Below are 16,085 nucleotides of genomic sequence, written 5' to 3'. Positions count from 1 at the left end.
GTTGCTAGGGTTCAAATTACCTTAGCAACCAGGTAGCAGTTTGAATAAGAGACTGGTATATAAAGTGGAGGGGACCTGAATAGAAAAATAAGTAATAAAAAAGTAACAATAAAGTTGTAGCCTCACAGAGCAATAGTTTTTTGGCTGCTGGGTCAGTGATCCCCATTTGAAAGTTGGAAAGAGTAAAATAAAAAAGGCAAATAATTAAATGGATTATATTCAAATACTCAAAATGGATTCCTGTTGGCATCTAGCTCCCTTGAAGGCATATTTATGAAATATTAAATCTGTACATTTATATTTTTTTATGGAATACAACTTGAAAACTCACCCAATACAAATTTGTGCTTATTTATTCAAAACTTAAAACTTTAAAACTCAAATGCTGGGAAAAAAAACAGTGCAATCACATTCTAATCGTTATTTTTAATGAAGTTTACCAACTTTCAATAGACTCGAAAAACTCACATTGAAAAAAAAACACTTACATTTTACTAGAATAAGTCCCACTGAAATACATTCCTGTGTATTACAGCAATTCATCCATTAGCTTTCTGACTAGAGGCACAAAAAAGATAGAACAACCCCAAAAAGTAAAGCTCTGGTCTGACATCTAGTGGTCAGTATAGGAAGTAATACATACCAAATAAAAAAACGGTACTTTGTACATAGGAATGACAGTATATACAGTATAAACAGGCAAAAATATGGCTGTTGTTTGTGGGTCTGCTAATATAACATCAGTTCTAATGTGGTTGGAGTGCCATGGGGAATAATAAGTGTAATCTCTGTCATTAGAATCCTGTGCTCTCCATACATCAATTAGAGCATATTTATTTAATTTTTCACAAACTTTCCGTGCAAGTATAAGCTAAGTCTTATCTATAAGTTGCTTTGACCTTCTCTGACTGTCTATAAGTGGGTTAAAATGCTGTTACATCTCCCTTCACAACACAACTTTTATATTTATGGTACATTTATCGAGCTAGAGTTCTGGATATAAACTGTATTTGATTTGTGCTGTGAGCATACAGATTGATTAGTATATACAATTGGTTCTCTAACATGCATACTAACATAGGATATCTGCCCATAGGGTTGCATTTGAAAGGGAATGTTTTCATTAATCAATATAGATACTCCCTTTGGCTTTTTATGCTTCATTTAATGCTAGATTTTTTTTCATGAGGGAATTTAATCCCCAAGCATTTAAGGAGTAAAATTTTACCACAGCAGATGACAGCTGTTTGCTTTGCCTATGGTATGGTTCAGAAATTCTTTGAAATACCATTTTCTGACCAGTAGGGTCTGCATATAGTTGTTATGAGAGAGATTCATTGTAATGAACATAGTTTTTCAATTGCCATGAACAGTAAGAAACATTATAGTAAACAAGTTGGAAAACTTTTACATAATTGCTAATGGAACAGTAAATTCAATTCAATTGTTCCATGCGCTACACCACATTGTGTATGGGGAAGGAAAGATTACATATCTGTCAGACCCAAATCGGGTATTAAACTCCAAGTTAGTCAAACCTGGCCATGTGTGTTGAGAGACTAATATGTTGTAGTTAGGTTTTGATCTGATTGTGAATGCCAATATGCATATGCCTCTGACTTCAGACCATTTGCCAGTCTTTTTTTATTTTCACTGGTGAAGTTTTCCTGAGTGGTCTGGGGAGTTCTGTGGATGTATTGCCTTCTTAGCATCCTCCGGAGAGAAAATGGGAATCAGTGTGCCTTTTTTCATACTATAAATTTAAATGGGTAGCCATTTGTAGGTCTTTGAATTTTGGGGGCCAATTCATTCTTTGACGGGCTGCCTGTAGTAGTTTTTTTTTTTTTTTTGTGCGGAAAAAATAAAGCTTTGCCCCTGGCAGATTCTAGGGCTGTCCTCTGTTTGGGGACCCTATGGATCCTATCTATAGTCAGTTCACTAGGTGGTACATTAGGTATCATTGCCTGTAGCAGTTCTGCAAGGTTGTTTTCAAGGTCTGACGCTTGCACAGATCCTGATATTCCTCACAGTTTCAAATTGTTGCATCATGTCCTGTCCTCTAGGTCAGCAAATTTGTTATGTAAACGTTATAATTGCTTTTTTTTTTTTTTTTTTTTCCATTTTTGCTTGGGTCTGCAAGTTAGTTGTGGGCCACTGCAAAATCAGTCATTTTGGTTTCAATATGCTCTGTGTGTTCCCCCAGTTCTTGCAGCTCAGATTGTATGACTGCAGAAAGTTGCCTTATGTCTCCTTGTAAAGTTTGTTTCAAATCTTGGATCATGGTTTTGAGCTCCTCCGCTGCGGTTTGCTAGAGCTCTGTTGTCTGCATCGCATCACTTTGTTCTATATCAGGGAGTTGATCCAAGATGGCGCCCGAAGTGGATTGTTTGTCAGTCCCTCAATGTGCGGAAAAGTACGCTGTAACTTGATGTGGTGGCTTTTAGCATAATGTTTTGACCCCATGTTGGTTAGGGAACTTCTGTGATGCTTTATTTAGCTTGCAGGTCATGTCTCTGAATCTCTATGTCACTTTTAGGCTCTTTTCCCTCTGTTGTTGGCTAACTCGGCCCCCAATGTCTTCTTGTAGTTTAGGACCTTTAACGGTTGTTCACCTTCAAGTTAACTTTTAGTATGTCATAGAATGGGCGATTTGTAGCAAGTTTTAATTTTTTATAGTTCTTTATTTTGCTTCTTCTTCTGACTCTTTAAAGCTTCCAAATGGGGGTCACTGACCCTGGCACCCCATAAACTATAGCTCTGCTAGGCTACATTTTTATTGTGTTTGCCATTTTTATTGCTTGTTCTTCTATTTAGGCCCTCTCCTACTCGTATTCTCTCATTTAAATCACTGCCTGGTTGCTAAAGTAATTTGGAACCTAGCAACCAGATAGCTACTGAAATTCCAAACTAGAAAGCTGCTGAACAAAAAGCTAAATAATTAAAAAAAAAACACAAATAGAAAATGAAGACCAACTGCAGATCATACGTCATACAAAAAGTTCATTCAAAAAGGAACCCCTTTAATCTAAGCAACATAGTCTGTCTATGACTAGGTTGATGTACAGAGGCCAAGAGTAATATATTTAATGCCTAGAATATCCACTAGATGGCAAGACTAACCAGAGAAACCTGAGTGACTTGCATGTACTAATGTAGCACAGGCATATAGCAGGAATGATCAACCCATAGCCCCTCCATAGGTTGCTAAACTACAACTCTAAGCACTCATGATGCCTGATTTATCCTGCTGCAATCTGACATAGGTGCCACATGAAGGGTTGGACTGGGCTGGCGGGACACCAGGAAAACACCTGTTGGGCTCTTCAGACTCCTCAAGGCACAATGCCCTGAGATGGCGCCTACACTCCAATATTACAGCTACAAAAAATACATTTGTAGGTTCAAGAATAACATTTTAAATTGGAAATTATTTGCTATGTAATTAGAAATAATAAGTACATCATGGTAGAATCCCTTTAAGTAAAGCAGCATCACTTCATGGCTCCAACAACAAAAAAGAATGTTTCAGGCTACCTCCACCCTGTTGATGGCATGTCCTGTGGCCCCACCCTGAGTACACAAGCAACCCAAAAACCACCCACTCTGTTAGCTAGGGTTGCCACCTTTTCTGAAAAATGACCAGCCTCTCTGTATTTTCAACCTTCCTCCCTGTTAATAACATCAAGCCTCATTTATAATAATCATACCAGTAAAATACCTGCTAGGTGGCAACCCTACTGCCAGCTCTTAGTGGGCACTAAGCCACTGTCTAAGTTCACCTTTTCCACCAGTTGAAAGGGCACCTATCACTCTGAAATTGCTTCCCCCACCAGAGGTGCGGGCTAAAAGAGCCCACACTCCAGTTGGGGGAACCAATAGTTCTTTTTTTAAAAACAGCCCCCTACAGGGCAGCACACGCAGAACAAGCTAGTGCCACTACTCGCGCATGTGTGTGACATAGATGGGTGAGTTTAATCCTGCGCTTCTACATCACACGCATGCGCATGAGCAATGGGGAGTCTCGCTCATTATGTGCATGTATGCTAAATAACATGGCCCCCCACACGAAAGCTCCCAGTGTGGATGGCCTAGCGCTGGAAGGAGGCTGTTTTCCCTAACCGGATTCTGGTTTCTATTAGCCTGCACCTCTGGTGGGGGAAACAATTTCATGGTTATAGGTTCCCTTGAAGCTGCCCATACATGTCCAGATCTGGTTGGGATGCTCTGTTGGTTTTGCTCCTATACCACTTACCTTAATAGCATTTTATGTAATCTGGGGTCTCAGATTCAACAGACCAGCCAGTCAGATTGCAATTGGTCTGCCCACACTGAAAATGTTACCAGCCAGTGACCCATGCCAGCAGCTGGACAGGGCATCAGCAGACAGAGGGGGGAGCCTTGGGATCAGCATTGGCCCCTCTGGCCAATCATTTGGGTATTCTGTTGGGTCAAACCTAAGGCCAGTGTTCTGGGGGGGTAGATTTGTCAGTGCTGAGAGCCCCAGGGGCAGGGCACTTACTTATATGGATTCCACCTTTTCTGGAAAAAATGCTGCCCTTTGTATATTTTTACCTTTTTCCCCTGTTAATAACATTGGCATCAAGCATGATTTGTTCCAGCCACAGGGCTGAACCCTATTTACTAACCAGTGTATTTATTATTCCCATAGTTGGGCACCAAGATGAGCTTGCTTGGCCTCTGTAACTGCTAGTACTTATGGCACATTATTAAAAGTTATCAATCTGAATCCCGAAAAGGGATCGCTGTTCCGAATGATATAAATCTAGGGGTGCAGATCCATCTCCCAGGAGCCCCTCTCTCCTCTAGCCTTAGGCGGGCGGACTCCTCAGGCGGAATGTATAACATTTCTGCTTATAGCCCCGCTGGGATGTACATATTCCCTACTGTATTGGTTCTCTCGCCCAGAGACCTGCAGCAGCACCGCCAAAGCGCCAGCTGCCTGTGCGACTATTTGCCTTCCCCACCTCCCGGATCCTTCCCATTGGCACATCCTGCTGAGCCACGTCAGGCTCAACTCACTGGGGCAAACTGGCCCTTAGGAAACCTCCAGAGAAAGGGAGGGCTTGGAAACATATACAGTCAGGACTACAATCAGCCTCGGAATGTTTATGCGAGTTCGTCAGTGAAAGTCATCAGCAGCCAATCCCGAAGCGCCAAGACAGATCGCCCCGCCCAGTCTCCCAGAGAGCTTTGCTGAGCCCGGCATGTAGATACAGGAGAGGGCGTGTGTCTGATCGCTGCTCGTCATCCAGAGGTGTTCAGGGCTCTTCCGGTTTGTCCCACGCTGGGTTGCCGGTTTGTGAGTGTTTGTAGGTAAGAGCTCTTCTTATCTGCGCTTTGTACAGTCGCTGCTTAATTCCTCAGTGCGCTGCTCGGAATCGCTGTGCTGCTGCCGCCGCCTCTCCCTGTAGGAGCCTCATCCTCTGGGGGATAAAGTTACAGGGCTGCTGGCTTGTGTTACTGAGTGCTATCATCTTGCCTTTAACATGGAGTTTATTTGGGCTGCAAGTCTCACAACATTGGCTTGCTCCCAGTCGGTATCAATATAGCACATACATTCACAGATATAATCTCTTTACTTAGTCTCTGTCTTTCCCTATATAGCTATGGGTGAAACTTTGTTAGTGAGGAGCTCAGCTGTACAGTACTGTATCCTCCCCCCAATCCTCTCCCCAATTCCTTTGATCCTGCTCTCTTAGCTGATGTCTTCTATACAGGTCCTGGTTTATGGTGGGGCAAAAGGGGCCCCAGGCATCCTGCATTGCCAAGGAATGTCCTTTCAGCGTAGCTTTTTTCCCCCCAGTCCTCTGTATACAGTGTGTCGCATTACAATGAGTCTTGACCAGACCTGGACTGGCATTTCAAGTACACAGATGCCCAAACAGCCCCCCACCAGCCCACTAATAGTGACTGTCCCTGGCAATATAAAGCCGTCCCTCTGCTTGCCAGTCCGGGCATCTATCTTGCCCACAAACATATAGGTCTCAGAGCTCGATGGGTTGAGGGGGGTGATGTGGATGATTTCTGCGGTCCCCTGCTTTTGCAAGGCCTTTACCATTGTGTTCCAGTTGAGTTACAGTTTACAGAGAAATTGATACTTCTAGTTCATGAAAAAACATTCCTGTACTCTTATATACTGGATGCAAATAGAGATAATAGGTTTGGGGTACTTTTAGCTTTTATCAAATAGATACAGATGAGGGGCTGCTACAGAAAGCAGCCCCTGTAATATCTACAGTTAGTATTACTGGTTGTATATATATAGTTTATGTAAGTGAGTGTATAGATTGGTTAGTATAGGTTGTGTGCTGGGTTTACTCGGATGGGTTGAACTTGATGGACAATGGTCTTTTTTCAACCCTATGTAACTATGAAAGGGTTAATTTAGGAACACTGTCACCTGTCTAAATGTATTTTATCTTGTAAATACACCTGCAGCTTTTATTCTGTTCTATTACTTACTATTAAAAGTCTTGGTGAGTTCAAGACTTGGCTTTGCTTTTGGTTTTAGGAAGTGCATCCCTTATGCAAACATATAATGCAGATAAGCGACACTGTTTTGTGTACATTGTGGCTCAGCATTTTGCTTGCTCTTTTTTCTCCCAGTGGTGCACTGGCCATTATCTACCAATATTTACTAGCACTGGTGCAGATTTGCTAAAGACAACATTATGATATATGTGGAATATTTATAATTAAACCAGTCTGATTGTGAAAGCTGCCGTGCTGGAGGTAAATGTCATGGGATTTTTATAGGCTGCAAAATCCTATTTTAATCTGACTACTAGTACAGTCCATTAAGTATCCAGCTATTTGATACATTAGCACTTGAGTTTACATAGTTATTGTGCCATCTTACTCAGAACTAGACAGGTTAAAGTTAAAAAGTTGTTTTTGTTTTGACCTGGCTCAGATTTAATAGATGAGGGGTCTATAGAGTGTCTTAAAGGGTTTTTTTTTTTTAGCTTTAAATGAACTTTTATGCCCCGGACACACACAGTGTTTTCCTCCACTCTAATACGGATGGCTGGCTTTGTGAGTGGGTCATGACTTGAAACGGTTTAAACGAAATCTGGAGTGTTTCCATCAAACATTGGAAAATCCTGTTGGCTATTGTATCCCCATTTCAACACACTATGGGGGTAGTGAAGTCATCAGTCAACAGAAGAAATGCAAATGACCACCCTTGTCTTGCTAACTTACTAGCCTTCAGGTGCAGTGATCCGAGGAGTGTGATTTGGCCATCAACTTGTTTGGCCAACTCATATAGGATTTAGTTGGCATGTGTGACGTCCTACTAAACAAATTTTATGGTCCACCGGTTTGATAGAATAGTTTGTCCCAACGCTGACGTTTCACTAAAAGTGTTAAAACCTTTCAATCTGCACGTTTTATTCAATACATGATACAGATGTATGAACATATACATTTTTGAAAAATTGGTTTTATTTAAAAAAAAAAAAATCAACTTTATTGTTTTTGCCAGTGGATTTGTATGTTATTAGTGCTTTCAGTATTGTACTTTTCAATTCTGTATAATATGTATAGTATTGAGTTGGGTAATATTCCTCAACACTGCGCATCTATCATCTATCTATCCATCCCAAATTTACCCCCAACCCTCTGTTACATACCTTTGTCGGACTCTTGACAATTCTTAGCCATGTCACTATGGTTTGATATACACGTCAAACTCTGCCCTTGTCCTTGTATGGGGCCCTTCCAATTGCCTGCCTGAATGAAATTTAAATGAAAATTGTATGCAAATGTATCGGGCAAGTTTGCAAATCACATCTGGTGGGGATTGCATTTGCCTATTTATGAGACCCTTGTCCAACAGGTTCCTTTAGGCCAGTGGTTCTCAACCTTTCACAGGGGTCGGCTGAGACCATCAGAAAACACATATTTCCAATGGTCTTAGGAATAATTTTATGGTTGGGGGTCACCACAACATGAGGAACTGTATTAAAGGGTCACAGCATTAGAAAGGTTGAGAACTAGATCTCCTTTTTAATACAACACAAAAGCCAATACTATAAAAACATATGGACACCCTGGACAAACTACTTACAGAAACTGGGCCAATAAGGGCATGCATACCAGAAGGCTGCTAGCCTACCCACATAAAAATCACCCAGCCCTAAAAGATCATTAAGGTACTACAGTAACAGTAAAAATGTATTACAGAATCTACTGATAAGTTGGTTATAATGCTTGACTAGGATTAGGTGAATACATGATTATGTATAAGTATTAGACAGTTATGACTTGCTGACAGACAATGCCTCAATATTATTGCTAAACATGTATGTGTAAGACTGCTATTCACTCCCTTCCCCCTCCTTTTCCTTCTGTACCCCACTCCCCTCCCCATTTTACTTGGAAAATCAAAATAAAGAATTTAAAAAAAGAAAGGTTGAGAACTACTGCTGTAGGCCCATAATATAATATAATTACAACTGGGTCTGCCTGATTAGGCCACTTGCATACTGGCAACCTTGCTAAAGCATGCATGGCAAGCTAAGGTTAACGTCTCACGTAGAGATTTAATTGCCAGTGATAAATCTCTCCTACCACATGCGACTAATGTCTCTGAAATCCCTTTCCACTGGCAACAAAGGGAAATGCTGGTGAAGTCGTTGCAAAGTTTCCTCTTGCAGGCAACTTCGGAAAACCAAAGTGATGTGTAGGCCTTTTCACCAGCGATTCCCTTTTCTGCCATTGGAAAGGTATTTAGGAGAGATTCGTCGCCCGCGGTAGCAGATATCAATCACAGGCGACTAGTCTCTGCATGGAACATTGGCCTGACACAGATAACATGTTTGATGTCCAGTTGTATACTTTAGTGATGGCCTTTATGACAAATGTCAGACTTCTTACAAAGCCTGATTGATAAAAGTTTCACACATTGTACTTTGTATTTGTGTATAATCCAGTACCAGATAATACAATATACCCACATTTGTGCAGACAAGGCTTTGGCTAAAGGGCTGAATTTGACCACCATGCTGCTTGTTGGGCATCTATTCTTTGCCTACTATAAAATTAAATGCAAAATAGCTTTTCGCTTTTTATTATCCAGAATAAGAGATCCAGATAAGAGACCTTTCTGTAATTTGGATCTTCATACCTTAAGGTTACTAAGAAATCATTTAAACATTAAAAAACCCAATATGTTTTGCCTCCAGTAAGGATTCTTTAAATCTTAGTTGAGATCAAGTACAAGCTACTGTTTTTTTTATTACAGAGAAAAAGGAAATTCATTTTGAAAATTAGAATTATTTGCTTATAATGGAGTCAATGGGAGACAACAGCTCTGTAATTTGGAGCTTGCTGGATAATGGGTTTTCCAGATAATGGATCCCATACCTGTACCTGGTTTGGGGGCACTGAGGGCAACATCCAAGGGGTTGGTAAGCAACAAGTTGCTCACGAGCTACTGGTTAGGGCCACTGCTCTAAACCAATTATGTCAAGCTCAAATGAGAGGGGCCAGATCCAATGAGGGCTGCTTTATTTAGCTGCATTCATACTAGAGTGTATAGAAATATATAAAACAGCTTAATGCGCACACAGTTATCATTTTAAATAATTGTATGCACATTTATACATTGTAGATCTATTATAAAATAAGTATCAGATTTAGGTTAAACGGGTAATATGACTCGTAGAATACAAAATCCTCCTATAACAGAAAAACACTTGGGGCTGGAGTCAGCGGTAAAGTGGTTAGAGGTTGCAAAGTTGAAACTTACAGCCCCCAAGATCCTAGTTTGACACTCCTACTCTGAGCATTATTGTTGGCATTGCAAGAAAAACCTTACTGGAGCAATTACAGTAGTTGTTTGTCTAAGAAAAACTGACCCTGCAAAAATTAGCATTTTAGTTACAAGGGAGATATGCACTGGAGGTATTTCAGAAAGGAAGCCATTTTCTTTCCAACCAAGACCATACAGATATTATGTGTCCTCAACATCAAAGCCCTGTATAGTCAGTTAATGTCATAAACCTACAAAGACTTATCGCCATTGTTGTAGACTAGTTTGACTAAAAGGAGCGTTATTGGCAGTGTCGCTTGACCTGCTTAGTAGTCTGCATCTGGACTTGTTCTCTGCAAAGAATGTTTGTCCAACCTGTTTTTATTATCTGGGTGGAAATCTGTGTAACTTCTTGGAAATATTCTCTGTATTAGTTGTGTAGAGAACAGAAATTCCACTGAATGCAACTTATTTTAAAATACCGTACCCTTCATTTTACCCCTTGAATGCCCATACTGTAGCTCCCAATGCATGACATGTTTTAATTTTTGCATTTTAGCAAGCATAGCTTAATACATTATTTATTTACCATTACTGCATTTCTCCATGGTCACGTGGTTTATATTATAAAAACAAATACAGTATCGTGTGGAGTTTAAATGTCTGATAAAACGTGATGTGCAGCATTAACAGTGTTCCACTCCAGGGTGCAAGTTGGTACTTTGTTCCTACTCCACAGGAAAATAGGAGAGGAACCATTAGATAAGTGGGAGTTGGATAAGGGGAGTAGGAATGAGTCTGGAAAACCCACTACTTAAAAACCCAGGGTGGCAGGGTGAAGTCAGAGCTTAGTGCATACTGCATAGCTATTGGTACCAGTTATTATTTATTGCTTCTTGTGTTTATACATAGAACAAAAGCACAAAAATGCATGCAAATCATGATGCTTTTTTCCCCACAGTGCAATATTTTTCTTAGAATATCAGTGCAAATGGTAGGTGCTTGTAGAATAGCATGCGTTTCAACTTGTGCGCAATTTACCAGTACAGGTATAGGACCCATTATCCAGAATGTTCGGGACCAAGGGTATTCCGGATAAGGGGTCTTTCCATAATTTGGATCTCCATACCTTAAGTCTACTAAACAATCAATAAACCATTAATTAAACAATATAGGATTGTTTTGCATCCAATAAGGATTATTTATATCTTAGTTGGGATCAAGTACAAGGTACTGCTTTATTATTACAGAGAAAAAGGAAATCAGTTTTAAAATTTTGAATTATTTGATTGAAATGGAGTCTATGGGAGATGGGCTTTCCGTAATTCGGAGCTTTCTGGATAACGGGTTTCCGGATAAGGGATCCCATACCTGTACTGTAGCAAATCATGTTGTGCAAGGCAGTTGTGTGTGGGTTCAAAGGAACATGTATTTTCACCTCACTGGGGATTATAGGACAAGGAAAACCCAATTTATTATGGATAGTATTTTCAGTAGTCATGTCAGTCAGGCATGGATTTGCAGTGAAATTCTGCATTTCGGCACTGGCAAATTTTTTGCAACTGAAACAAAAATTTGTTTCAACAAGAATCCATTGAGTGAGGAAAAAAAACATAAAAAAACACGGTAGCCGCATTTCGTGAATTTTTTTTGCCGTTTTACACATTTTTCAGCAGGTTTGTGAATTTTTCAGCGGAGCAAAACAGGACATATTTGCAATTTATCAGAGTCCATTAGCTATCTGGCATCATAGAATTAGTAGGGCCACTGGAAGATACAAAGCGAGAGGCCTAGTAATGTGCATATATACACTTGATTTCCATTATGATAACTCTGCGGCTTTGTGGTTATTCTTCTATTGCGCTTCTTCCTCAAGCCTAAGATAACTGATCAACAGTTACCAAACGTCAGAAGCATGAAAATAAGAATTCAGCAATTTTTATCAGATCAGTGTGTACATTACAGAATAGAGCATCAGTATATGCAGCATCCCACAAAATCTCAGTTTTGTGTAGTTCTGCTCTTAAGGGATATTTCAAGCCATAAAGTTTTGGATACTGTTCTTTTCTGATGGATTTTCACGGAGCCCCTGTGTGAAATAATTTGGTTTACGTGATTGAGTGGCCAGCTTAGGCAAGATCACTTGCCACCTAAATTAGGGCCAGTCTTTTTTTCCCTGTGTGATTTACTGATACAAGATGTTGTATGGCTTGTTGGAATGTAGAACTTGATTCACTCTTATAATAATTTTTTCCATTCAATTAACAGATGGCTGCATGAGGAAAATCAATGCTACCAACAGACACAATACACGTTATCTAACTGCTAACATCCTCTAGACATTTTGTGTTTGAATTTCCTGGGATCTACTTGAATAAACAATGGAACGCTCACTCAACACCACAACCAGCAGTTGCGTATTAAAAAGGACAATTTTGTACTTGATCCTGATATCTCTGGCTGCACTTGTCTACTGTGATAAAGACTACTATGATTTACTGGGTGTGTCAAGAGGAGCAACCAACAGAGAGATAAGACAGGCGTTTAAGAAGTTGGCTCTAAAACTACATCCTGATAAAAATCAGGTAATATGTACTTTTTATTCATATGGTTTATTTTATTTATTGGAAAAATGAGCAGGCACTCCGATTCCCAACACATTTCAGTGTCAAACAGCAACAGTCATGTTTGAAGTTAAAAGTGTATAAATTTTTATTTGAATCCATATATAAAAAAGAAAAACAAAAGCCTTATGCGTTTCGTACCAATAGGGTACTTAATCATAGGCCTATGATTAAGTACCCTATTGGTATGAAACGCGTAAGGCTTTTGTTTTTCTTTTTTTATATATGGATTAAAATAAAAAATTATACACTTTTAACTTCAAATATGACTGTGGCTGTTTGACACTGAAATGTGTTGGGAATCGGAGTGCCTGCTCATATTTTTCCATGTGATTTATGGCTTCCTAAGCTGAAGGTCTGGGGCATGAGCACCCGGACCCACCTATACTACGGGTAAGAAATCTACACTACCTGGCTCAGATTGTGACTAACTTATGATATTATTTTATTTATTGTTAGGGGGCTTAATATCCTCACACCGCAGGGCAGCGCACAGTGCATTTTTCCAAAAATAGTACATTCTAATGATAGTCATGGGCCTGGGGTATCCTTTTTCTTTCCATTATGGTCTTTCCTAATCATGTAAAACACAGCAGGAAATTATTACTATTACCATAACATTGGTGGGCTTAGTCCTGTTGGCTAGGAGAGGGGGTGGTGGAGAGCTTTCAGTACCTCAGCTGATACAAAACTCACACAGAAGTCACACAGAAAGCTAAGCATATGTTAAAAGGTGACGCCAATCCATACTGTTGGAATAAAAGCAATTGGTCTTTTACAAATAATTTTAAGGGTGTTATTCCTATATAGACAGTTAAAGTAACCAAAAATGCATCTAATTATGTCTCTTGCTGCAGAATGATCCACAAGCGCATGATAAATTTTTAAAAATAAACCGGGCATATGAAGTGTTAAAAGATGAAGATCTCAGAAAGAAGTATGATAAATATGGAGAGAAAGGCCTTGATGACCAACAGCAAGGAGGATACGAGAGCTGGAGTTTCTACCAATACGATTTTGGTATGTACCTAACTAATCTTAACTGCTGATTCATTTATGAAGTAAATAATGAACTGTGTTTTAGGAATTAGTTTTACCTGTGTGGGTCTGTTGGATCAGTGGGTACCAAAATGGTGGCACAGTAACTAGCTTTGGAGCTTTGGGGTTCTATGTTTTGGTTTTAGCCAGGACAGTATATGCATATGGTGAATTAGATATAAACCACTGACACAGGTCATAAAATGGTTCCCAAATATTGGGAAGGTGTTCCAATGATTAAATTAAAAGACAAATCAATCGGGTACGCTTAATCCAAAAAGCAAAATATTTGATATCATTTATTACTGAGAATTCCTTACTTTAAAACGTCCCACACTTACTATGTGGAGTGAGAGATAACAAATATAATAAATCACTTACAATATATATTGTAATAGTCCATAGGACTATACATGTAAATATAAAAATAGAAAGGTAATAAACCTTTCTATTTTTACATTTACAATGTCTAACATCCTTACAGGTTATTTATGGCTTTTGTATATTATTTAAACTGTACAAAATATAAAATAAAGTCCTGCAGCATCGATCCACAGTTTTCATGTACTTTCTCTGTTCTTAGAAAGCATTCATGTGCCCTCACCAAGCCGGATGTTACTGTGTTTTACCTTTCAGGTTATTGTTGCTGAGTTTGATTGCCTTGTTCTACTTCAGCAGGCATCTCATTGTGGGCCCAGATGAATTTGGCTTTTTGAATGATACATTTGCATTTAATGAAAGTTCAGATAGGAGCAGGTATTCTCCCAGGGTACAGAACTGCAACCATTTGTAATATTAGAAGTCCCTGCTAGAGGTTAATCAGGGGAATTTTAGAACAGTTTGTTGCTGCTCCAGAGTTTAGCACAATGTAATGCTTTATATTGCTTCAGAGGCAGAATCTCCTGCAGAAAGAGAGCGTTGTTACTCAGAGAATTGTAACCTGTTTTCTATATACATGGCTTGTGCCACAGGGAAAAATGCTTTTAAAATAAGCATTATTTATACAGGTCGACGATAAATGTATTTTTTTTTTTAAGTGAACTCTGTCTGTTAAATCTTTATCCCTCTACAGTTCTTGTGGTTCGTGCAGTTTGGTTTGTTGTTAGAACCTCTAGGGCTTTCTTGGTTTTAAATTCAGTCAAGACGAGGATGCACTATCAATAATGTAAAGTGGAAGCTACAGATTACAAAGACCAGCGGCAGCCAGTGAATACAAAGTAGCAAACAAGGCAAAACACAGAAGGTTGCCATTGGGGGAGACGGGGGGCTGTTAGCAACACAAAAGTTATGCAAATTGCATAACTTACATATAAAGTTGTGCCAGAACTAATGCAATTTACGTAACTTGCTCAAAAACTGCCTAGAAACTTAACGTAACATATAAAACAATGACAGGCATAGAAGTGCGATGGGCATTTAGGTGGGTAGGGTTCAAACCCTCAATAAACTGACTGTTATTTGGCACATACATTAATGGAACTCTTTATATGAACTGCTTATTATAGAGTAACATCACCTGTTTATAGGGCACACACAAGGGGCGTGGCCAAAATATTGGTACCCACACTTGTATTCATGAGGGCCCATATAAATAACTTGTATGTGGCCCAAAGTTTCTGGTTGGCAGCCCAGATGGCCCCTTATATGGGGTACAGGAAAGTAAAAGGGCAGGAACATATTGCTCCATTTTATTTAAGTATTGAGAGAAGTAAAGTTAAAGTTACTGGGGGGTGCCAAATTTTAAATCTTCCTTCTTCTGTTGCCCAAGGAAACTATTTTTTCTTCACTAAGTCCTGCGAGTGCAGCATCTATTTTTTGCATACTTGATACTTATTTCTTATACTGCACCCAGGCCAACTTACACAGTACTAGACGTGAGCGCCTGTTGCTTTGGACTTATATATATATATATACACACCAAAGAAAAGTACTGCTTAAAACTCTGGGTGCAAAAGAACTTAGCCTTAAAGGCTCACATACAAAGTCCACCAAAAAACTCCTGCACACCAAATACTTTATTGTTAAAATCACATAGAAAAACACACAGCAACGTTTCAGAGCATCCCGCTCCTTTATCAAGCCATCTTTGGAGTGCAGGACTTTTTTTTAAGATTTTTTTTTTTTTTTTAAGATTGGCCTTAATCAAACTCTGGGCCAAGCTGCATTTGAACATCTCTTGGGCTGGTTCTAAACCAGATATTGCACTAAGTCTGTCTTCCTTGGGCAGTTTTGCTAGACCTGCACATAATTTATCCAAAGATTCATAACTGCAGTGGAGCAAAACAGTATGTCTTGTCTTGACTTTTGTCATCCTCTACACTACAAAGGCTCTGTGTAATAGATCTTCTTCCACAGATTTACTTGTAACTGTGACATGTGACTTTGTCAACAAACACTGCTGGTTCTCCACAAGGGGGAAGAAATATGCAGAGAACATGTTGCACAAATTTCATATGAGATATCTGAATGTAGAACAAAATTGATATGAAAAAATGAATAAGTCTTAATTTTAGGTTTCGGATTTGTACTGACAGTTATTTAATCCTCTTCTTTTTTTTTTTTTTTTTTGTGTTTTCCCTCTTAAGGTATTTATGATGATGACCTGGAAATTGTCACTTTGGATAGAGCAGAGTTTGGTAAGTGAA

General features: G+C 39.3%; 1 protein-coding gene across 1 annotated transcript in view; it reads left to right on the top strand.

Annotated features, from left to right (window-relative positions):
• Positions 1 to 5,162: 5,162 nt before the first annotated feature.
• Positions 5,163 to 16,085, top strand: part of dnajc10 (DnaJ heat shock protein family (Hsp40) member C10) — a 29,469-nt gene continuing 18,546 nt past the window's right edge. The window contains exons 1-4 of the mRNA XM_004917913.4: positions 5,163 to 5,334; positions 12,047 to 12,363; positions 13,260 to 13,422; positions 16,026 to 16,076. Of these exons, the coding sequence (XP_004917970.1) occupies positions 12,160 to 12,363; positions 13,260 to 13,422; positions 16,026 to 16,076 (418 nt within the window). The 5' untranslated portion in view covers positions 5,163 to 5,334; positions 12,047 to 12,159. The remainder of the gene's footprint in view (positions 5,335 to 12,046; positions 12,364 to 13,259; positions 13,423 to 16,025; positions 16,077 to 16,085) is intronic.

The sequence above is a fragment of the Xenopus tropicalis genome, chromosome 9, assembly GCF_000004195.4.
Source record: "Xenopus tropicalis strain Nigerian chromosome 9, UCB_Xtro_10.0, whole genome shotgun sequence".
Taxonomy (NCBI): Eukaryota; Metazoa; Chordata; class Amphibia; order Anura; family Pipidae; genus Xenopus; species Xenopus tropicalis.
This window is presented reverse-complemented; position numbering and strand designations above follow the sequence as displayed.